Below are 23,237 nucleotides of genomic sequence, written 5' to 3' on the forward strand. Positions count from 1 at the left end.
GGGAATAGAGCCAGGTTGAGGCATCTCACTGAGAAAGTAAAGTACTTGCTAAAGCTTTCGCTGTCTTAAGTGGCTGAGCGAAGCCTAGGATCCAGACATGCTATGCTGCCACCTCAAGGAACATTTATTTGAAATATCCTGAAGGGTATCAGTAATTTACACGGAAATCACCCAAAATATCTGTTTTTCCAATTTGGCTTGCAATCTCCACCCAACTTGTTTCTCTAACATGTCCCCCTATCCTATTTGGTTACGTCTTCTGACCATATATTTACATTAATCTCAGTCTAGGGAAAATATTTTGGAGTCATGATAAGTCCAAAGTCAAACTTTCTATCATTTTTTGGAGGGAGAGGGGAAATGTGATAATTTGTTCCTTTAATTTGCAGCAGCATAGCTAATCAGCACTTTAAGTATACCCAGATACTTAATGTTGAATCTTTTTGACTAGCGATTTCAAGACCAATCATTCATTACTCCAATACATTTAAAATCTAGATAAAATTAAGTAATGTCTATTTTTTAAAGCTGCATGATTGTAGATTGTAGATTGCACTTTTTCCTAAGGGAACTTATTAAATCTACTATCCTTAGATAGAAAATTCTCAATGAAACTATAATGAGAAGACCCAAATTCATGTCGTTTTCCCTTTAACAACCAAATGTCTTTAGAGAAGTCACTTAAATTTGGAGGACATGGGTTTTCTCCCTTATCATGTGGAAATAATAACAGTGCCTAGTGTTGTTAGGAGCATCATATGACATAATATATGGGAAAATGCTTTGTCAACTTATAAGATGCAATGTGGATTTTAAACTGATATAATTTTTCCATACTTGTAAGATGATAACAGTTATTTAAATCTTCATTCTACAGTTATATATACAAAAAAAAAGGTTGTTTTATCAATATTTATAATTTACTATGACTTGCATTAAACTTTTCTGCCAGTGTCTTACCTACCTCCTGAATTCAGGTATCGTTTCCCAATGTGCACTATGGGATACTTGTCTGCTAATCTTTTATCTGGCCACAGAATTCCATCTGCTGCAAAGACCACTTTGTGGTTTGACTTTTGAAACTTTTTTAGAACTTCTTCTGGACCACCAGCAAATATGACATCAAAGCTGTTTAATGAGGGAAAAAAGAAGTTTTAAAGTACACTTGTCTGAATTTAGGCACATAAACCAAAAAGTACTTTCCAATAAAAGTCAGAATTTAGACTCCAACACAAGATTAATAACAACTATTTACAGAGTACACCAAACAATTGTCCTTCAACTTAAATTGTATAGACTGTATTAAATTATTAGTGTTTACATTACACTGGCAAATGAAGTTCAAATAAAAGACAGCTTTTTTAGTACTAGTCAATATTTTTTCAAAAATCACTTATTCCCCAAAATCAAAATTATAAAAGTGTTAAAATTTTAAAAAGTCAGTAATTTGCTATATACCTTAATAATACAGACACAATCACTGACAGAAGCTGCCATTGTAACTGCCTCATGTTTCAATTTAATTTGTACCCATCCATTATAATTTCTGAAGATTTCATTATCTTTGACAAAATGTGTTCAACTACTAATATTCATCAACATAAATTTATATTTGAATCACTATTTAGCCTGAAATCCTAAAACAGAAGTGTATAGACAAATGCATCCTTTTAAAGCTCAATAAATTTGAAAGAAATTATGTAAAATTGACACTATAGTTTAATGTCTATAGTTTCATTGACCTTTCTGGAGACTTCATTCCTCATAGTTAATTCACAGAATCACAACAACTTAATAAAATATAAAGCATAAAAGCCACTATCTGTTTCATACTTTCTCCATTCTTGCTACGACCACAGATTCTTTTGCACCTTTTCTTACATCAGAGAACCTCAAGGCCAAAGGTTTCCAAATATGATAAATTTAATGACTTAAGATCCGGATGACAAACAATAAAAGTAAACAGATGCTCTTGAATTCAACACCAGGTCTTCCTAACAGCCAATAGTCCTGATGCACAGCTGTGATATCTGAACGGAGGAGGGAGGAGGCTGCTCCACATGCCTTTCCCAGGCAGACCTGCTCTCAAGGAGCTTGTTAATATGCTAGGATAGTAGTAATGTATCAGGCAACATTTAATAACTTTCTATATATGAATGGTTTTATCAAAATAAAACACACTATTGGGGCCAGCCTGGTGGTGCAGCGGTTAAGTTCACACGTTCCGCTTCAGCGGCCTGGGGTTCACCAGTTCAGATCCCAGGTGTGGACCTACGCACCGCTTATCAAGCCATGCTGTGGCAGGCATCCCACATATAAAGCAGAGCAAGGACGGACACGGATGTTAGCTCAGGGTCAATCTTCCTCAGCAAAAAGAGGAAGATTGGTGGCAGATGTTAGCTCAGGGTTAATCTTCCTCATGAATTAATTAACTAATTAATTAATTAAAACACACTATTGCTCATCTCTATAAAACTAAAAACCCAATGAAATTGTATAAAATTACTTTAACAAGAACAGTGCAAGTTTATACTTGTGGTAGAGATGCTAACTGACCCCATGCACATTCCCATGCCTTTATTTTGATAATGGAATCCTGCCCTGTTAACTGGGAACATGGCTGTCCTGCTAACGACTATTCTGGAGCTAGATGTGGCCGCATGACTAAGTCTGTCCAACGGAGTGTGAGTGGAACTAGTGTGCTCAGTCATACCAGGTCCTGGGCTTCAAAAAGGAAGTTGCCTGCCCTCTGCTTCTCTCTCTCTTCCTTTCCCCTTCCATGGTAAACAAGACTTTACAAGTGAAAAATACTTGACATACACACCCACACCACAGAGTCCACTTCTGGATCAAAAGTAAAACCAAAACAAAACATGAAAATTAAAATGTTGTTGACGTACAACTAAATTTAGTAATTATGCCTAGCCAATTTTTAAAAAAATAAGGGTGAGATAAAAAAGATAGACTATTTCATTTATATTGTCCTAGAGGATTTAAATTGTATCACTTGTTTTTATTTCAGTTACAAAAAATAACACTTCAAAATTAAAACATATCTCTATAGGTATACATTTTGGTACATAGTTTTTTCTCTTTTCTAAGATCAATAAGCAAGAAACTGCTAATACTGTTAATAACATAATAATAAAGTGACTCAGGGCATATAATTTGAAGTCTGCCAGTTGGATTTCTAATTCCAGCTCTGCCACTTGCTATGTGAGTTAACCTTAGACAAGTTAGTTACTTGAACTCTTTATGCTTCAATTTATGTATAAAATGGGGGAGAAAGTAGTACCTATCTCATCAAGCTATTGTAAAAAAATTAAAAATTAAGAACAATATATGGCAAATTATAAGCATTCAATAAAGTTAACAAAAATTAACATTATTGCTGCTAGAAGATAAGGTCTAACGTAAGGGGAGAGGCAGGAGGAAAACTCTCCCTTAAGTTTATACAAATCTGTAGTTTAAAATAATTTTATTTTTAGCAAGATACACATATGTTGTATGACAAATTTTAAATCAGAATAAATTTGTTCTGACTAAAACCTCAAACCAACTTTTCCCTGCCTGTATATTTAAAAAACTGGATTAATCTGACTTCACAAGACAATATTTACAAAAATATATCAAGTTTCTCTTTTTCTTATAAATAAGTACAACTGATTTCCTCAGTATGACTTTAGATTTCTGCCTCCTAAAATAATCCTGTCTTTTCTAGCAGGGGATTTTCCTAATATTGAAGATTAGGAAGTAAGACTAGTTCCATGAGTATCTGAGCCATGAGGGGCGAGACACATAAGCCATCCAAGTTGTAGAGGAACCCCAATACATTGTCTGGAGACAGCAAAAAGAGCTTCCTACGTCAGAGACCCACATAACTGAGGACAGGCCAAAGTGATTGAGAGATTTTCCAGGTAGCATCACGTATTCAAAGTTGTAAATGCACATTTGGAAAGCGAATGTCTTCTGCCTTGTAACCCCGGGGAAGGATACAGTATTCAGAGTATCTCCTAAATGATTAACAGAAGTCAACAGCGTGAAAAGCAGGCACTGTGGCAACTTCTAGCTTTATAATTTTGTATTTTATAAGCATGCATTACCTTGATAACAAAAAGCAATTATTTTAAAGCAAAATGTACAGGCAAAAGTTATCTTCACATAATTTAAATGAGAACTGACTTTGAATAAAAATGTAAGGTTGCTGAAAGTTTCCCATTTTATTCTGAGAAGCGGCATTGTTATTTCTGTGGTTAAGGACTTTAGAAAAGTTCTTTGAACCAATTTAAAATTTTTCAAAGGTCAAGAAAGTTTTTCTGCTCAAAGTTACTTTGGCTACGACAACGCAAATAGTCAAATTTTTTAACAAATCCACAACAGTCATAAAAATAATTCTCATAGGAATTTGATCTATTTAAATATGAAGAATAAAATAAAATTTTCCGCCGCTAACTGTGGTAAATATTCCTGGGTCCTGCAAAAGCCATAAGGTTCCACATTAAGTGGTCATACTGAGTCCTCCAGCAGACATGTCAGTGTTCTATCTCTAACAGGTCATTTAAACTTTACAAGTGTTTGTCCTTCTGTGCTCTCTGTTTTTGTGACACCACCACAGTCACCCAAGCTGAAATCCTTCATTCAGCCTTGCTTCCTCCCTTTCCATGGCCCCTCTCATCAAATCTTTCAACAAATCCTATTGATTCCTTCTACGTAATCTATTTAGCATTCAAATCCTCTTCATTCCCACTAGAAGACACCGGACTGGATTAATTCAAAAACCCTACATGCCTCCACATTACCCACCCCCTCCCCACTTCTAATAAGGACTGTCTGACAAACTCTCCTGAAAACCATTCTGTGCCAGTTCCCAGACTGGATCACTGGTCCTCAACTAGGGTTTAAAGCAGGATTCAGCGAATATTTACTATCTAGTCTTTTACAGAAAAAACTTTAGGCTTTGCGAGCAATATGGTCTCTGTTGCAAGAACTCAATTCTGCTGTCGTGGTACCAAAGCGGCCAAAGGCTAAATGTAAACAAATGGGCATAATTGTGTTCCAATAACTGTTTACAAAAACAAGCAGTGGGCCAGACCACAGCTTACCAACCACCAGCCTACAAAATGAAGTCTAAACGAATCACCCTCACATTAATAACTTTCCATTAAATAGCCTGTTCTAAAGCCAAACTGAATTATTTGACCTGTCATCCACATCTTTATTCAGGATGCTTCATCCGCTTAGCATGTCTCTTCCCAATCAGGTCCAAAGCATTCACCTTCAAGGCCCATTTCGAATGTCACCTCCTCTACAAACCTCACTTGATCAGCATAAATGGAAAAATCGTTTCCTTCCTCTTAATTCCCACAGCTCCTTTCCTCTCCCCTTTCATGGAACATTTTATTTTTCACTCTTCATGCTGGGAGTGCCTATCTTACAGTAGGCTGCGAGTTCTTCCTTCACAGGCCAGATCTGCTTCTTTATTCATCTGTGAATTCCCCTAGCCCTGTATTTTGAAGACAGTCAATAAATACTTGCTGAATTAATGAACGAATAAATGAATCCCAAGTCTCAATAAGAAGCAAAAGGTACTGAGTAGCCAGGAAAGAAAGCAACAGAAGAGTTCTCTAATTTTTTTTATTTGTTCCTACCTAATCCAACACTTTCTTCATCATCACTGATATAAACTTAAGCCAAAAGTTATAATCATTCAAACTATTAGCAGCCAGTGTTTAAAAGCTTAAAGGCTAATGAAACTGAAGCACACCAGTAGCAATACATCTGATAATTCTGTTTTTAATTGTGTCTTCATCTTAAATAGATATCTATATTTCCATAGATAATTAATACCACAAACTAATACTATGGAACCCCCTCCCCCCCCAAAAAAAACAGTTGAAATGTCCACCCAGTTGAATCTGCAGAGCAAACTACAATAAACTCACAGTGGTAAAGGATTAAATTTATTGTAGGAATTATGGAGGAAAGAACAGATATTAGCTCATATAAAGTGGGTACTATTTTAAAAACTAAATATGACTAGAGGAGGATTTTCCTCCAAACAGTAAACCATTTTGTCTCCTCAACATAGAATTCTTACTGAGTCTGGGCAGAGGTATGAGTCACTAGGACACTGCCGAGCTGGAGGGTCATTTTCTCCAGACAGTTTTCTGAGAGTGGCCTAGCGCTGGAGTAACAACTAGCCGAGAGGACGGCAAAGGACAGAATGATGGCAAGACACCAACCTGTGTAAGCTGCTAGTTATCTGTGGGGCCGTGAGTCAGCATACCTGTTGTTTCTGGGTCAGTCTCATTATTTATAAAATAAATGCAATAGATGGTTAATTTTAAATAAAAATCTCCCTCTTGTTTTAAAATGATAGTTAGGTTTAATCTTGGCAACATTAGTACTTTCAAATCTGACATATATTCAGTGCACGGTAAGTATTCATTGAGTCGATGAAGAAATAAAGAACCCATTTTTTTTAATCCCCGCATTTATTTTTATGTAGCTACAATATGCCAGATATAATGTATACAAAGCTCTGGATAGAAAAATGTATCCAGAGAACAGGATTTCTGTGCATCAGCATCCCTCCTCCCAGCCACAGCAGCTAGCACCATATTTTGCACATAAGAGATGCTTAATACATGTTTACGCAAAAGAACAAAATCCAAGGAGTAGATGATCTGTTTGGGGAAATATATATACGCGCATATATGTATAAATATGTATATACATACACACACATAAAACAGACAAATTAATGCCATACAAGAGTACCATGTATCAGTCCAGATGTATATAAACACCCAATGCTTCTTTTGTATACAACCTGCTTATTCCTCCTTCCATCACACCTACTAACATGCTCAGTAAATACTAACAGGAACATCTGAGCAATCTGACAAACTAAAAGTCACTCATTTCCTACATAATTCCCAACCATATTTCACACTATTCTGGATGAGCCAGAAGGCAGTGCAATATATTTAAGTGACAGCTAATGATTTCAATTTTTCCTCCAAAAAAAGAAAAAAGCAATATAGAAACTGAGAACTCTGATGTGTTTGGCTTTCCTTCATACTAATATAATGAAATGTTGTCCGTCGGTAATGACTAGGTTCTTGGTGTCTGCACACACAAACTGTCATCACTGCCAGGAAAGAGGAGTTGGTCAAATAAATATGCCCTAGTTAGTTAAAATTATAGCCATTGTCCTTGAAAAGCTTTGTTTTCAGAAAATTTTTACTCTGTCTTCTGAACAAACTATGTAAGACAATACAAAACGCAGGAATACGGAGTATGTAAACTGAATTATGAGAAGTATAAAATACTTATTTTGAAGAATACAAATAAGATAGGACCTGGTTACCTGTAGAATTAAAACATATAAATTATACTTCTTACTTCAATAACAAAATCATAAGAATATTTTCACAATTAGCAAAATGACCCAACAAAACATAACCTTTCACAATTTTTTTAAAGTAAATGATTCTAAGGAGATTATGCCAACATTCAAATTTTTTTGAAGACATATATTTTTCTTCCAAATTAGGTCTGCTCAGTTTTGTTTGCAGAATGAGTATAATATGAGACTTCCTTGAGGATGGGATATGTGTTTCTTTCTTTTCTGGAGTGTTAAGTCCTGTGCCTGGGTCACAGTTTGTGCTCAAGACAGGTATACTGAATGCAAAGTGAAAAACTGGCTTCACTCATCTTTTTCAGCAAAACTGTATTTAATCAGAAGCCAAAAGAAACAAACATTGGTTGACATGAAAGATGAGAAGCAATAGCATCTTTTTTATGCTTTCTAATCAAAATACAATTGTTTCAACAATTTCAATCTTTGAAATTTAGAAAATTTCAATGCTTTCCGGCCTTTATAAGTCATTTTATCTCTCCAAATGAATGAAGCCAAAACAATCTTTAAAAATAGTTTCAAAGCGTCCAGCATATTTCTCCCTCTTTCAATATCTGTTTCTCCCTCTTCTAATGCAATTTATTGTCATCTAATAGTTATTGGTTCCCTGCTATTCACTCTGACCATATGTAAATCAGATACAGGCCCCAGCTTCACTGTCTGGAACATACAAACAATGACAATTCAACCAGACGAGTGAATAGAAGCCAGCAATATACAATTAAAGTGATAAGGCACACATGCGAACAGCAGAGATTCGCGTGACTAAGATTATCCCTCAATTTTCAGCCAGTGTTTATTTATCCTGGATCCATCTCCCAGACCAGGGCCACCTAGAAAACCACTAATGTAATGGCTTCACTTGATATTCATTTTAATTTTATATCAGCTTTTGTATTGTAACATTGACTACCATTCTAATTTTTTAAGTTTAGTCTTCCTTACTGCTATCATTAGTTAGCAAGGGCCTCTAAATTGCAAAGTCAATTCCTTTATCTGACCTCAAAGTCATACAGTTAATCATCTTTAATCACATACTTTAATGACCTGGGGAGTTTATACCTACTCAAATCCTTGGGCAGATATTTTCATAGAGGAAATGTTCCTTTTGGTGAGCCCAGTAATCACCACTGAATACACCTTTCAAATATTTCATATATTGGGAGACTTTCAAAATAAGCACACCTGCATTCTGACTAATGGCATTATATTCAATGGCACCAAAAAATGTAAATTTATGCTCTGTCCAAATTCAAACTCAATTAATTGCACTGACTTTATTTATAACTAATTTTCTTCTAAAGAATTTTCTTAAGTTTAAAAGCAAAAGAATAAAACAAATAAAGTTTTTATTAGACAATTATCTGACCCCCAAAAGTATTCCACCCCATGCTTACTTAAGGGTCGGGACTCTGCTAGTTTATATTTCACCATATTCCGCACAGAACAAGTTTGTGAGGATATTTGGTATGCATCTAATTTACTCCTAATCACACAAACACATTTTGTTACATATTGCCCTACATATTATTCTAAAAAAACAAAACTGGTCACTGTATGGTAATAATTAGGTCTGACCAACTGTCTTCAATGTCACTAAAGTTAAAGAAATACATGCTTTACAAGCTAATTCTAAATGTAATGCAAAGTCCCTCATTATAAAATTCAAATGCTCAGCTACCTTGATGAAGGTGAATTATAAAGTCATTATGAAACAATTTTTCTCCATAAGAGAATCTGCAGCTACAAAGTTACAATAGTTGTTCCCAGAATCTTTATGAGCCTATTTCAAAAGATCTCATCACATATCATCCCTTAAAAGTCATCAAACTTATTATATTTACTGGTAGTTCCTCTAATCAAGAGGAGACTGTCAGCTTCACAAACTATTTTAATTGCAATAAAACACACACACACACACACACCCTGCAGTGAAACTCAAAGAAAAGTTAGTGGTACTTTCTTATATGGAGAGCTTCAGTTTTCATTTTGTTTTGAGAAGAACCCAAACCCTTGCCAAATACTCACTTTTATATAAATTAAATATGATAAATCTTACCCTACAGAGTCTATTTATAAACAACCAATCTCTAATTTTAAATGTTCACCCGAAAGTCAGTTTAGAATACATATTCCCATGGAAGCAATGTTATAAAATTGTTTCCAAACTAATTCACAAAGGCCTACCTAATGAGCACGAAGGACCATTCCAGGGTAGTGGAAATGTCTTAAAACTGAGTAGTGATAACTGCATAACTCTGTAAATTTACTAAATATTACTGAATTTTACACTTAAAATGAGTGTATCTCATGGTATGTAAATCATACCTCAATGAAGCTATTTTTAAAAAATCCTATCTAAACCATTAAGTATATAAATCTTTGTATTTTTTTCAGAGTAGTGACCTATGCGTCCATAAAACTAATTATTATCGTTGAATTGTCCTTTAAAAAATCACATAAGGGGGGCTGGTCCCGTGGCCAAGTGGTTAAGTTCGCGCGCTCCACTGCAGGCGGCCCAGTGTTTTGTTGGTTCGAATCCTGGGCGCGGACACGGCACCGCTCATCAAACCATGCTGAGGCAGTGTCCCACATGCCACAACTAGATGGACCCACAACGAAGAATATACAACTATGTAACGGAGGGCTTTGGGGGGAAAAAGAAAAAAAAATCACATAAGAAATAATGGTTTGTTTGATTTATTAAAATTAATATATTCTGAATTCTAGCCTTGACCAGAGGTAAGATTAATTAGGAGATTAACAATTTTGATACTGAATTATTATCGCCAATAATTTATAAACAGTCTAATTAATTTCTTCCAGACCTTAGATTACCCACAATTTTCTACTGCATGGATCACTCTGTAGACAATACTTTTTCAAAAGGGTGTTGTTTAAAAACACATAAGAGGAGGAAAAAACCTCTAACCTGGCACCATTTACCCATCCCTCTTTACCTTGGTTACTTTCTCACCATCCCTAGGTTTTCCAGGAGGACAGACATGGTGGATGATGATGGAGAAAATGTGAATCCTTCCTGGACCATGGTTTGGCTGAGCTAGGCCTGCGTGTTTTCAGTCAGCTGGCTGTTCTCACAAAGGAAGTTGTCAGAAAGTTTGTTTGCTTCACAGACAGATCCCAAACACTAACGGTGCCTGGCACACACTAGACCTTCCGTTAAAATTTTACTGCTGTCTTTTTTGTCAAGCTGGGTCTTCAAGTATCATCTAAATAAACAAATGCAACCTCAAGCAGTCTTCATATATCTCACGGTGTCCCTTTTCTCATCAAAACAAATTGGCCCCTTATTAAACCAGTTTCTCCCATAGCTAAATCTTAGATGGGGGCTGGAGGAGGGGGAATGGAAAGGATAGTAAAGCTAGAAGGAAAGAAGTTCTTCTCAAAACAAAAAAGGAGGCTTGGGAATCTAAAACCACTACTCATATGTGGTAACTTTACAAGGACGATTTGCCTCAAAGTCAAAATCAAAATGTACATGTGGCAAGCTGGCCACAACGGTTGTTTGAAATTCACGGTAATTTTAAACCAAAAATTTGCTATGAGCTTTCCACTCTTTTTCCAAGGGTAAAAAAACTGTCTAATAAATTCTGTAGAAAAATTCCCGGCACACAAGCTAACACCAGCTATGCCACCTCTCATGCTGCAAGAAGAGGTAACTATAAGCAGAATTTTGTTTTTTTCCTAGGAGACACTCTGGAAATTTTAAAGATGCAAGAATATGGACCCTTTCAAAACTTTTAAGTGTTGATGGCACTGGGACTTCATTATGTCTATCTTCATTTCAAAATTTATCCCCTTCTTATTTACACACTTACACAAAAAGCATAGCTCTCACTTTCATCTGCAATAATTTGTGGTTTGGAATTTTCAATTCAGGGAAAAATGTAAAGAAACTTTCCTAAGTTAAAAGAGAAAATGCTGTGGGATTTAAAATGAGCAATCAATAACCAAAACATAAAAATTAAAAGGAAGGTAGAGAAACAGAATAAAGAAGGCGGCAACCGCTAATGATTCATGACAACTCAACATTATTAAAAACATGTAAGAAAAAAGTAAGAAAGACAGTGGACACTCCAGATTAAGTAGAAGAAAAGCGAAGTCGTAGACAAAAAGATAATTACACACTCAAAAGGTTTTTCTTTCTTAATAAACATAGATTTTCTAATTTCTCACTTATAACGTTACATCATCTAGTTCTTCCTGGGTGACCAGAATCCCCTGACACAAAGACAGGCTCAAAATGATCTTTGCTCCCTTTCAAGTCAGGATTAAAACACGAATTTCAGAAAAATGTTAGTTCATGCCATGTATTCTCACTGCTGTTTATAGTAACTCATCAAATTTGATCACATTACGTAACTATGTCAGACCATGGTTTTATAACTATGAGTAAAATCTACTTTTTAAAACAATCATTCCTTGTGAATAAAATAATTTAACATATAACCTACAAATATGACTATCAACTCTTTTTAAAAATAATTTAATATAGACTTAAAAATCCACAAGATTTTCCTCTTACCATTCAGTAAACAAGACAACCAGATCCTCTTGATCGGCATAATGTTCCATGACTTCTTTCATTAGTCGCACTTTTTGGCCCCCTCCAATACTATTAATGCCATCACCACCTCTCCAATCTTCTCCTTGACCAAGGACCTATAAATGAAATCAACATTTCATCCCTGAGCAACCGTCAAATTATGAGAGGATCATAAAAACTGGAAGTCATCAGCAGCTCGTACAGTGTCACACAGTAACCACTCTTTTTTCACAAAATGACAGTGCTCGACAGGAAAACCTGATGCCTAGGTCAGGTCATAAGTCTTCAATGTTATCCACCCATAAAATGCCACTCCCAATTTTACCATTTCAGAAGTAGAGTTTAATCCAAGGAGGTCGGGGGTTGGGGGGGACCACAGAAAGTATTTCTCATATCTTATGCTCTATTTGTTCAGACTAAAATGAAAAAGAAAATGAAGAAATCTTCCATTACACTTTCCAATCTGGCAAGAAATCGGTATGATGAACACTGAAAGCCCTTGAAACTCAGCGACTCCTGGATGGGGCCCTTAAGCGATTTTCCTTCTGAACCAAATGGGTTGTTCAGGGAAACAGAGGGCATGAGGTCAAACATTACCTTATAAATCTTAAATTTACATCACTCTCAAAAGCTTAATAATAATTTATCAATGTAGAAGTGGCCTAAGAAAATTGTCCTCCGTTCTTGTCCCTGTTTGCCTTAGCCTCAGCAGCTACCTCCTGTGGACGCGCATGCTGACCCCCCTGGCTGTGAGGGAGCAGAAAGTGTGTCCCCCTCCACCACACACACACCTCGTATCTTATTTTCATCAAAACAAGGTCTGAAGTTCCCAAAATAATGATCTACTAGGAGATTTGTGAAATTAAGGAGGAAAATGACATTAAATATAAAAGAAGAGGATAAAACAAATTTAGAAAACAAGTATTATTAGTTCCAACTTTACTTAACATTGAGTCAAACGCAAACCTGGCTGGCAAAGCCTGTGGGGCTCCCAGCCTCCAATCTCTAGTTATCACTTCAAAACTACCTAATATTGAAGGTTGGGGGATAAAGGCTGGCCAAGAAAACTCCAACTGATATGGATCTGGATTCACATTGGAACTATCTAGTAGAATTATTAGGTTTTGCCCTAAAAAGTGGCCTCCTCTTTTTTTCGAGATTTGTTAACTTCTATTCCATACCCTTTGTGGAGCTCTCCAGCACTGTGGGAATGCCAGGACAACCACATCTGGGAGCCTGTTTTGCAGTGCACTGTTATGCTCTGCTCTCTATTTCCTTTCCCCTACATCAGTGTACCAAACTTCAGAATGCATCAGAGGCACAGGGAGGGCTGGTGGAAACGGACTGCTGGGTCCTGCTCCAGAGGTTGTGACTCAGTAGGCCTGAGGTGGGGCCTGAGAATCTTCATCTCTAACTATTTCCCAGATGATGGTGATGGTGGTCTGGGGTCGACACTCTGGGAATGACTGCATTTCATAATGGGAAGACGGCAGGAGGATCAAAAACTCCAGTCAGCCAAAGGGGCTGGGGTCCAAGAGTTGACACTTTTTAGCTACATACCCTGGGGTAAGTTTTCCTCACCCACAAACAAAGTAACATCTACCTCTCACGGTTTATATAATCAATCAACAGCACACCAAATATAAAGTTCCTAACACAGCTCCTGGCACATAAGAAACATTTCACGCTCTCCCCAGTCTGAACCCTACAGAGCTCCCTCATTGCATTTCAGCATTATTTTACCCTGATTTTTCTGTTGCCTCCATAGCGCCTCCTATCAGTGCGTACTGCTACGTTTTTCCTCTATCCTAACAAACTTCTAACAAATTTCTCATTTATCCTGCATTAAACATCTGGTTGTTAACACTAGATCTCTTTGCCAGCAAAGCTTAGCCTCTCTAACAGCTGTTCTATGTTAACGTCTGTACCTAGTCTTCCAGTGGCTACACAGCAAATACCTTCTTTCTACAGCACATACTGGAACTGCTGAGTTTTTCCCAAGGCCAAGCAATCTCCACCTCTCCTTTTTTTGTTGTTTTTTGGTTTTTTTTTTTTTTTTGTAAATGTGTTGCTTGTTTGTCTGTTTTCCTACCCTATTCTCCTCTTATTTGTAGAAAAGACCTGGCTGAGAGATCCTTATTTCTATGAAAAATAAATAAGTAAATAAAAAAGGCAGGCCTTTCACAGCTCAGTTTACTACTTCTACCAAATACCCCAGGTTTCCTCTGACAGCTTATCAATGAGATATTCCCCTGGAGATGTGTCTTCTAAAACTCTTTTATACTTTTATAATCTTTGCCAATTCCTCTAAAACAAAGAAACAACAGGAAAAGCAACTCTCAATAATAGCAGAGAAAGGGTATCCCCTTCACAGTCATGTTCCTAATTCTCTGTAAACAAAGAAACACACTACGGCAGACAAACCCACCATAGAAAAATTTCTTCAAAATCAGTGAAAAAAATTACTGTCAAATACTAATTATGTTGTACTTGTACATGATCCCTCAAAATAAATATAAATATAATAAACATCTTTCTGTTATTTTATAGAATATGTTCATAGAAAGCATTAGCAAACATTACAAAATTATTGTCTGAGTGGCAGACTATTAATAAGGCCAAAATGTACCTTTAACACAACCTAGTACATATAAACTAATAGCAGTCAGGTAACCAAATTTCATCTTCCTTCTGTGGATTGCAAATTGTATTGTTATTGCTATGAAAAATGTACTTTAGGTACAGATTCTAACATCTCCGTGAATTAAAAGATATACCATACCTTCACAGTATAATTGAAGTATTTGGCTGACTGCATAAATCGATGGAATCCATCAGTCTCCTTTGTTGCTACAGTTATGACTAATAATTTATCTGCAAAGACAGAAGGGAATACCATAAGATGGTTTACCAAGAAGTAAAATGCTCCCACATTACAACTCACTATAGTGACTAGAGATTTCATTAAACCCATGGGAATGCTCTGGTTGGTTAATCTTCACAAGGCTAAACAAAGAGCTGTTGAAAAAATAGGCGATTCAACTGGGTTATACTATGCCAAATGATGAACCATCAAATGATAAATCATTTTAATGGTAAGAAAGTACATTAAGATTTAAGAAAAGCATGCCCTCAACAAATCACTTCAACACCAAGAGAAACACTTCCATAAAATGCAGTTTTCATCTGCAGAGACAGAGAGCCTCCTAGAAATCATCTCATCAACCAGCTTCATTGTCACCTATAAGTTATCACTGATTTTTTGCACACATCAGTGAGGTCCTGAAGCACATTATATTCATCAAAACGCTAACATGTACAAAAAGAAAAGATCCAATCACGAGACTGATCCTAACCCTTTAAAACAGATTACGATGAATTGGGAGAAAACATTTAGAAACAGAATCCTAGTTTTTTTTCCTCCTAGTAATGAATTTTTGTATTGAAAAGCCTTAAAAGCCACATCATTGACACCAACTTCAGTGCTTTGCTTTTTCTTTAACAAATAAAAGGAACTAAAATCAGCATAGCCCCAGTAAATACACAGCTTCAAGTTACCATTTTATAATGGACTATTATTTTCAAGCCAACATAACACCACTTCTTAGTAGAAGAAGGTAGATTTAAGGAATCATTTCAAAATATCTATAGAAGCTATTAAGGGAAATACTTATCAGGAAAAGGCATGTTGGAAAACGCATAAAAGAAGCGAGTACCTCAGCAAATGCCAAAAGTACTCGGATATTTTTTTTTAACTTAAGGATATACGAGGACCCATGGACTAAGAAAGCAAAACCGACATCTTCTCAACATTCTAGGCACGGAGATATATCATTTGATTCTCACTTGTCCATTATCAATAAGAAAAAATTCAGAAGGTGTTAAATGTCCACTGAGCAATACACAATCATTGGAAACAGCGTTAATGCATAATAGGAATCAATTAGAAACAACTTCATACGAATCAAAGTAATTCTCCATCAAATTTCAAAAATAAAACCATAAAATATAAGCGCAATACACATAAAGAAATAATAAATTCAAACATTCGCTAGTCAACCAAAAAAAGAGAAAACATTTCTATGAAGATAAATATCAACACTGTTAGACTGTTCTCCTGGAAAGAGGTACTTCTCACATAATTTCCACCATTTTGAGAAATAAATATTCAAAGAAAAATAAGTCATTTTCATAAAGTCGTCAGGCCACAAGTAGATATATTTTTAGAGGATTTTTCAATTAATTATTCTTTTTTAAAAAACAAATATTCATTTGTAAAGTTTCAAACAGGGCTGAACCAATTAAGAAAATGTGACATGTTACCATTCCCAATAAATTTTGAAATAGGGAATACCAGATTTTATAAGAGTAAAGAGCATACTTTTTAAAATCTCTTTTCTCTGTAATAAAATGACTACATTTAAAGATAGCCTTTAAAAAAGCCTTCTAACTTTTTCTACATAAGTCATAAGAATTAGCTACAAGTTTAGATTTTGACTGGATGGACTTTTACATTTACCATTTCCAGTATAAAATTAACAGCAAAGATTTCATCATCCTTAACAGGAAGAGTAATGTTGGCCAGACCCTCGGGGAGCCAGAAATGTTACCTAATCCAATGACTCAGAAGGCAAAACTAAAAATGTGTAGTCTGACTGTGTCTGGCAATTTTATGCCAAATAAGGACTCCTGTTGTTTCAGTACTGTTGCTAATTACAAAAAACCAACACCAAATAATAAAAAACTTTGTTAAAGGAAGGTATGTTTAACAACATTATGTATAAACGTCTGTTTCCTCTTACCTGCTATTCAGTATCATTACTGTGATGAAAAATAAACCTTACTCGATCAGGGGAAGTAAAAGCTGTACTGACATGTACCACGCATGAGCTCTCACCAGCTGATTCAAGGGTCAACGTGCTCACCATCTATGAACTATTCCTGTCAAAGAATTGAACCTACCTTTCACATATACTTTAGATTTCACTAAAATTTACACTACAAATTTACCAAAACTAAAAGGACAGAGGACAACTGATCTATAGAATCGATGGCAAAAGGGTTGAAAAAGAGAAGGGAAACTGCCACAGTAACTGCTATAGTATATTAAAAGAATTGAGACAATTCAACCAAATGCAAATCATGGACTTTAGTTGGATCCTGATTTGAAAAACTAACTGCAAAAAGTTATTTATGAGAAAATTAGGGAAATTTGAACACTAATTGAATATCTATTGATATTAAGAAAGTTAATTTTTTAGCATGTTAATGGCATTGATTTTTTTTCAAAAGAGTGCTTACAGGGGCCGGCCCCCTGGCCACATGGTTAAGTTCGCACACTCCACTTCGGCAGGCCCAAGGTTTCACTGGTTTGGGTCCTGAGCACGGACATGGCCCTGCTCATCAGGCCATACTGTGGCAGCTTCCCACATGCCACAACTAGAAGGACCTACAACCAGAACATACAACTATGCACTGGCAGGCTTTGGGGAGAAGAAGAAGAAAAAAAAAGAAGATTGGCAACAGATGTTAGCTCAGGTGCCAATCTTAAAAAGAAAAAAAGTCCTTACAGTTTAGAGACACACTGAGGTATTTACCCAATGAAAGGATATGGTGTTTGCAACTTGTTTTAAAGTTGTTTGGAGTAGAGGGGAGGCAATGGAGGAGGAGGATGGAGATTAAACAAGACTGGCCAGACGTGACGAGTGTTAAAACTGGATTCTTTTTGTATACGTTTGGAAATTTCTACAGCTAAAAAAATAGAGTTCAACTTCATACATAATCTCTAATCTTCCTATCAGAAAAATGACAGAAAAATATTCAATATAAAACTTTAAGCCTGAATAATCTAAGTAAAAGGAAAGATGAAACAGACAGAAATGTTCTAACCAAACAAAACTATAATTTAAACAACTAGAATTCGTACCTTACCCAATCCACCCGCCAGAACTGAAACGCTAAAGTGAGATGACTGAGGAAATGAATTTGAGGAAATGGACTTAAGCAATATACACCCATCACCACTACCAAACCAATCTATAATGGCGTCAAAGAAAAGGCAAACGGAAGCTCAGCTGTGACCAAATGTAACCTCTATAGCCACTGACTGACTCTATTAGAAAATAGATTCAGAGCGAGAGAGACTAGAACTGCTCATCGATGAAAATCATATCATAGCAAAAACACCCAAAAACTTGTGTAATCATCTTTACAGTGTCCCCAAATGCCTATCACTATAGTGCGATTTGATAAATACTGAAGTAGCTAAATATTTAGCTCTCTACAAAAATTGAGACGACTATCAGAATTTCTTCCAAATCAAGAAGTCAACTTATTTAGACAGGCCAAAACATGCTATGTTCTCTCTTATTCATGCACTTACAGTTGGGGGTGGGGGTCGGGGGAGGCACTGTTAAAAAGTCATTTTCTTTCCTCCAAATAAGAGCAGAAATTACCAATATTTACTGCTGACCTAATTTTTCTTTCCAAAAACAAATCATGGATTTAAAATAGAAAGGTTTTTTTTTTTTTGCTTTTATAGCCTGTGTCCAAATGCTAAAGCAGAACATAAAATTCATCTGAAATTCATTGTCTTAATGACAAGCATTGCATTAAGTAACTCAGCACCAGTCCAGCTGCCTTTGATCCCAGTACTGAGGGATAAATCACTCTTCCCCAGAAACCTTCCCCACACACAAACCAATCCTTAATTCTAAATTTGCAAATATCAAGAAAACCGATTCTAACACAGGAGCTCTGAGTACACTGTTCTCACTCCGCAGCTAACTCATTTTATGAGCAGTCACACCCTTCATCTGTAAAGCCCAGCAGCTCTCAACTTTCTACTGAAGGAATATGTTTTCTTAGTAACGGTTGGCACAGTGCAGGCGCCAGCAAACTCTAACTGTAAAAGGCCAAATAGTAAATATTTTAGGCTGTGTGGGCCACATACCATCTCTGTCACGAATCTCCGCTTTTCTTTCTTTCTCTTTCTTTCTTCCTTCCTTCCTTACTTTCCTTCCTTCTTTCCTTCTTTCTTTCTTTCCTTCTTTCTTTCCTTCCTTTGGGGAGGAAGATTGGCCCTGAGCTAACATCTGTTGCCAATCTTCCACATTTTGCTTGAGGAAGATTGTCACTGAGCTAACATCTGTGCCAGTCTTCCTCTATTTTGTATATGGGATGCCACCACAGCATCGCTTGATGAAAAGTGTGTGTAGGTCCATGCCTGGGATCCAAACCAGGGAACTCACGGCCTCCAGAACAGAGTGCATGAACTTAACAGCTATGCTACCAGGCCAGCCCTTCTTTTTTTAAACCCTTTAGAAAGGTAAAAAAGAAAAAAAATTATTAATTTTCTAGCTATCTGTACAAAGGCAGCCATGGGCCAGATTTAGCCTAAGACATAGGCCAAGACAGATTTTGACACTGTGGTTGGCTGTATAAATCTGAAGACAAACTATTTGAGTTGAAATCCCAGCTCTACCATTTACTATTTATTATACATTGGGTAGTTACTTAAATTCTTTGTTTCATCTGTTTCTCATCTATAAAAAGTGTGTAATAATAGCACCTACCTAATAGGTTTGCTCTGGAGGTTAAATTAGTTAATATATGCAAAGTGGCTGACACTCTAAGTTCTACATATGTATTATACAGTATCTTCTTATATCTTTCTTATTTCTACTCAACAGATGTATGGATAAGGTAGGTTGTAGTTGTGCACATCTCAATAGGTTATAACTCCATTTCCATCTCTTTCTCTATCAGAGTTATACACTCAAGAGTCTAATCTCTTCCAACTCTCAAGATTTTATGATCTTAGTAATGGTAAAAAACAAATCAAGACCAAACCTATCTAAAAACAGTTCAACTTGAAGCTGTTCATTCAAATAATTTAGCCAGTAACTGCAGATACAACTTCTCAAGTTTTTACATTTCTCTCCACCTCCAAGTAAACTATCCTACTAACTCAAATTGTGATCATCACTAGCCCAGGCTTCTGCAATAGCTTCCTAAACCCACTTTACCCACTCCAGTCATATCTCTACAAAGCAGCCAGAGTGATCTTTTTAAAATATTTAGCTGTCTGATTATGTACCCCACTGCTAAACACCCTTACGTGGCTTCGCGTAGCTCTCAGGATGGTGGCCCAGCTCATTACCTCAACGTGGTCCTTGACTACCTCCATCCTCTCCAATCTCATCTGATACCTCTCTCCCCTTTGCTCTCTCTGCTCCAGCTGCACTGGCCTTTTCTGTTTCTCCAACAATGCCTGCTCCCTCCCACGCAAAGAGAAGAGCCTAGGCAAGACCATTATCTACTGTCCCCTCAATCTCTTGATGTAGCCACTGCCTGTTCAAATTTGAGACTCTTACACATATGCCATTTCCTCAGGGAGACCTTCCCTGACCTAACAGAATAAGTTAGTACCCACTACACATTTTCACTGCACTCTCTAACTCTCTTTCAGACAACTTACCACAAATTGTAATTGTATATTAATTTGCACTGTTATTATTTGAAGTTAAAGTCTCTCTCCTCAACTAGACTATAAATTCCAGAAAGACAGGACATCTTTGACTCAGCACTACGCCTCCAGGGCCTATCACAGTGTTCAGCATACAGTAGGTTCTTAACAAACATTTGTTGAATGAGTGGATTCAGGGACAAGTGATGTTATGTTTTATTTGCATATATGCATAAAATAATTTGTTCTCAACAAAATGCCTATGTAGTTAGCTTTATCATCTCCAATTCATAGACGAAGAAAGCAAGGTTTAAACAGGTTAAGCAAGTTAGCCAAAGTCACTCAACAAGTTACCAGCAAATCCAGGAATAGAACTTCAGTTATTCCTCCATCTATTTTGTTCCCATGTCAGATGTGCTGTTTTTAGAGTCAAGAGGCTAGAAGAAAACTTTGAGCTTTATTCCTTGTGAAGAAAAGCGATAATGTAGCAAGCCTGAGACTTCTCTCCTTAGATCTGTTTGCAGGGTTGGTCCTTGGCTGGCACCTGGAAAGCTGAATTTTGGGAGGGTTCTCACAACTCCCAGATAAGAATGGTTCACTGTGCTAAATTGTACAAACAATGAATTTATGGTGAACGCTTGCTTTCCTTCTAAGAGTCTGGAATTTTGGTACAGAGGTTGTCCATGTGACCAGCCCCCAATAAAAACCATGGGCACTGGTCTCTAATGACCTTTCCTGAGAAACAACATTTCACATGTGTTGTCACAACTAGCTGCTGGGGGAATTAAGCACATCCTGTTGACTCCACTGGCAGTTAGAAGCTGTGTCTTGTTTCCCTGGACTTGGACCAAGCGCCTTTCCCCTTTGATGGCTGTGTCTGGTATCCTTTCACAGTCATCAATCATAGCCATGAGTACGACAATATGCTGAATCCTCTGAGTCTTCCTAGTGAATGGCTGAACCTGGGGATGGTCCTGGGGATGCTTGACCCATTATGCAGCCAACAAGTCTTCATCTGAAAGAGGAATCATGGCCCTAATTGGTTATATGTCTGATGGAGGGCTGGGTTCAGAGGAACAGGCCAGAGAGACATAGAAATGACTTCAATATACTCCAGAAGAGAGATACCTGGTACATAAGGCATCATCCCCTACTCCTACACTAACTAAGAGTCATTTCATTTAACATAAATTGTGACTTCATGGACAGTCTAGCAAAGCCTACTTCTTTTACAGAGGAGGAAACCAAGACCCAAAGAGAAAACAAGACTTGTCCAGAATCCTGCAGCTAGGTGGTAACCAATCTAGGACTGGAACTCAGGATGTTCAATTACTAAAAGTATGGTTTTCCTAGGTCTTACTGCACGGTTTTGTTCTTTGTTAAGCACTAGTCACCCAAACACTATGACAAACAAACTGAAGCCATGGAGTCTAGGTGGCAAAAAAACAAATTTTATTTTGTGGAATTGTTAAAAGAAATTCAAAACAAAAATTCCTCAAGAGCAACTCATGCCACAATTTCAACAAGGAAGAAAACCTAAAAAGGAAGTGTGAAAAGGACATCACAGGATTCCTTAGCATCTTTATAGGAAAGGGGGTAGAAAAGGGAATGCTTAAAGAAAAAATACTAGTAATTTCCAACCACTACTGCTACATAGGCGACATCTTCACACATGTTAGCATTCAGATGGAGGCCTGAGCTTCCACAGCCCACGCTGGACAATGCACAGACACAGTCAATGAGGAGACATGCTGTGAAGAAGCGGAGGGAGGGAGGTGAGGATGTAGGGTGACCAACCAGCTCAGTCTGCCCAGGACTAAGAAGGTTCACAGAACATGGGGCTTCCAGTCTTAAAATTCGGAAAGTCCTGAGTAAACAAGGATGAGCTGGTCACCCTAGCAGTATGTACAAGGGGACCAGAGACTATTGCCAATGATGTACAAATGAATGGATGGCAAATGGTCCAGCAGACAAATGGTAGGAGGCTTTTAAGTTAAGGATAAACTCTTTCAGAACCAGAAGGTCAACCAACACCAGAGAGCAAGTGAAGCAGGACCAGATTAGGACCTCCAGAGGCCTCGGACACCTAAAAGCTCAAAGTGACTAAGACCAGCTCTACCCCTCGTAAGTGCTTCAAATCATAACATGCATTTTTAAACTTTTTCTCAAATAAAAAAAAAATTGTACACATGCTAAAATTGAGCCTTTTTTTAGGTTTCTGAATTTCTTTTTGGGTGGCCATGTTTTCTGATGATATATGCACATGTTCAGTTTGTCTACTGAGTAACCTAGAATCGAATGGAAGACAAATTTCTAGGCAGGATCAAAGGACTATTAACAGTATGCTCAAGAATTCCTAGCACCTAGCTGCTTTCGCAGAGCTTAAAGCTCAAGCACTTAAGAATAACAGATAATAGTGAAAGCTTAAAGGCATCTATGTATAACTGACAAACAGATGATCATATGACAAAAAAACACTGAAATTAGTTATTTGTAGTCAATACAACTTGAATAATTATTAGGCTAAGACTGGAATTTTAGAGTAAGAGACAATTTTTCATAGTATGAGATGTAATTTCTAATATAAGAAATTGTGGGCCCCTCTATAACCATATTAATTAATTATAGCAACCATTGACCATGAAAATTATGAGAAAACCTTGATATAAATACAGCGACATATTTAAATAGGTTTATATTCTTCTAATCTCAACAGTATCCACATACTTCAGAAAGTGATTAATATACATATGAACTATACACTCTATTCAATCTGTGTA

General features: G+C 36.7%; 1 protein-coding gene across 2 annotated transcripts in view; it reads right to left on the bottom strand.

The window, feature by feature from the left end:
- PLOD2 (procollagen-lysine,2-oxoglutarate 5-dioxygenase 2) overlaps positions 1-23,237 on the bottom strand; it is an 87,528-nt gene that overhangs the window by 32,723 nt on the left and 31,568 nt on the right. For both annotated transcript variants that reach the window (XM_046677132.1, XM_046677124.1), the window contains exons 2-4: positions 14,773-14,864; positions 11,970-12,106; positions 965-1,128 (exon numbers count right to left, since the gene is read on the bottom strand). In XM_046677132.1, the coding sequence (XP_046533088.1) occupies positions 965-1,128; positions 11,970-12,106; positions 14,773-14,864 (393 nt within the window). The remainder of the gene's footprint in view (positions 1-964; positions 1,129-11,969; positions 12,107-14,772; positions 14,865-23,237) is intronic.

This window comes from Equus quagga, chromosome 1 (assembly GCF_021613505.1).
Source record: "Equus quagga isolate Etosha38 chromosome 1, UCLA_HA_Equagga_1.0, whole genome shotgun sequence".
Classification (NCBI taxonomy): domain Eukaryota; kingdom Metazoa; phylum Chordata; class Mammalia; order Perissodactyla; family Equidae; genus Equus; species Equus quagga.